General features: G+C 66.9%; 1 protein-coding gene across 1 annotated transcript in view; it reads left to right on the top strand.

Moving 5' to 3' along the window:
- The window catches only part of LOC102249662 (phosphofurin acidic cluster sorting protein 2), a 76,640-nt gene that overhangs the window by 3,998 nt on the left and 70,423 nt on the right, over positions 1–2,219 (top strand). The window contains 1 exon segment of the mRNA XM_014540578.1: positions 2,160–2,213. Coding sequence (XP_014396064.1) covers positions 2,160–2,213 — 54 coding nt within the window.

Raw genomic sequence — 2,219 nt, 5'->3', positions numbered from 1 at the left:
GCGACGGGTGCCCCAGGGCCCGTCTCCCAGGCTGTCGGGGCGCTCACCTGGTGGGCGCCTAGGGATGGGGTGGCCGCTGGAGGAGCTGACCCAGTCCGTCTCCTCCCCACCGGGTACCACGGATCCTTTGACATCCGGCCGCACTGTGAGGTCTGAGTGGCCTGGGAGTGACCCCCAGGGCACACTGTCCAGAGGACACCCAGACCTGGGGCCGCGATCCTGTGCCTTCAGCAGCACATCCTTCATCCGCCACGGTCCTGGGGTCGGGGATCCACCCCCCCCCCTTGCACTGTGCCTGGTAATCTGGAGCCGGCTGCCTGGACATGTCCCTGCCCTTTGCAGCCTGCGGTTAGGTTCCCGTCGCAAAAGACACTCCCGTCCCACCTGGGGGAAGCCCCTCGCCCAGTGGTCACAGCTGGACCAGGCTTGTCCACGGGCCAGCGCTGTGGCCAGCCCCACTCCGCTCCGCTCCCAGCTTCCCCGTCTCAGCTTCAGTTCTGCTGTTTCCTCCCGATGGTGGTTCCTGCTGATGAAACTCCAGGCTGGTGGGGAGACAAGCGCTTGCACCAGGGCTGGGTCTGGAATGGACAGTTTGGGAGGAGGCTGCAGGGGCCGCAGGGAGGAGGGTTTTGGGGGGGAGGACCTACTGGGGGAGCTCCGGAGTGCCAGCCAGGCCCAGGACGCGGCTGGTGTGGCCCCTCAGTGGGTCTTGCGGAGTGAGGCGTTGGGGGTGCAGAGGGCTCCCCTGCCCGCTAGAGCGCAGGGCCCGGCTGTACTAGTGGACAGGGTGGGCCTCGAAGCCAAGCTCCGGAGTTTCTCCCCGGCCTGGACTCCTCTCCTTTTCCTGTCTTGGAAGTTGCCCCAGCTCTGGGCCCCACAGCCAGGGGTCATCCTGGACCCTCCCCACCCCCGGCTTCTCCTGCCTGCCCCGCTGCATGGTCACCAGCACCCCTGGGCCTTTTGTGCTCCCCTCGTCCATGCACGCCTCCTCCTGGCCACGTGTCCCCAGACTCCGTGCAGAGCGCAGCCTGGCTGGGCCGCGTCTCCAGCAGCTTCCCGGGCTCCATGACAGACCAACAGCCAGGGGTCATCCTGGACCCTCCCCACCCCCGGCTTCTCCTGCCTGCCCCGCTGCATGGTCACCAGCACCCCTGGGCCTTTTGTGCTCCCCTCGTCCATGCACGCCTCCTCCTGGCCACGTGTCCCCAGACTCCGTGCAGAGCGCAGCCTGGCTGGGCCGCGTCTCCAGCAGCTTCCCGGGCTCCATGACAGACCACAGAGTTGTACCGGGGCCTTTGGGGGGGGGGGTGTGCAGGAGAGGCCGGCGCGGCGTGGGGGGCTGTCCCCCCAGAGCTGCAGTAGGAAGCCCATTGGCCTGTGTGCGGGGGTGTGGGGTCTGGGCTGGATGGCACGGGTGTCGGGGAGCTGCCATCAGGGTGGTCAGAGTAGGTGGCCGACTGCAGGGAACGCCCCTCCCTGTCCCGAGCGTGGCCCTGCTGTCTCTCCCTCGCCAGGCTGGGCTTAGTTGTGCTCTGTGGGGCCTTATGGGAAAGGGGTCAGATTTTCTCTGCTCTCGGTTTTGCCCGATCTCTACGTTTCTGAGTGGCGTCCGTCCGATGTCTGTCCCTCTGGGGTGACCCCGTCAGACAGCAGGTGCTCCTCTGCCGTCGGGACCTTTGGCTTGTTTCCGGTTTGGGCTGCTGTCGGCCTTCCGTCCTGCCCCTGCCGCTGCCCCTGCCCCTGCCCCTGTGTGCGTTGCCTGTGGGTGGCAGGCCTGCCGTGCGCACATGCTGGCAGTGGGGTTTAGGGGGGTGTGCCCAGCGTTACTCCCAGGCAGCTTCCCAGTGCGCTGTGCCAGCGCCGGCCCCCTCCGGCCTTCTTGCCAATTCTGCCTGGCTGAATGTTGGCCAGTCGGTGGGTGTGAAACGGTTTTCATTTGAGTCTCTGATGCAGGCACCTTGTGCATCCTCGTCAGGGAAATTCCTCCCCTTTCTTCCGCCCGTTTTCTCCTCCTCGGCTTCGTCTCAGCAGCTCCCTTGGGGCCAGCGAGGCTTTTGCCTGGGTTTGTGGGGCCCCCTCTTCCGACGGGTGTCCTTGGCCGTGCGCAGCCCACGCTGCTGCTGGGTCGGCCTCGTCTCTTTCCTGCTCTTTCCTCTCAGGTGGCGGCAGTGGCGGTGGCGGTGGCGGTGAGGGCGGTGGCGGTGGCAGTGGCGGTGAGG

This window comes from Myotis brandtii, unplaced genomic scaffold (genome assembly GCF_000412655.1).
Source record: "Myotis brandtii unplaced genomic scaffold, ASM41265v1 scaffold1057, whole genome shotgun sequence".
Taxonomy (NCBI): Eukaryota; Metazoa; Chordata; class Mammalia; order Chiroptera; family Vespertilionidae; genus Myotis; species Myotis brandtii.
The sequence above is the reverse complement of the archived record's forward strand: the minus strand, read 5'-3'. Positions and strand labels throughout refer to the sequence as shown.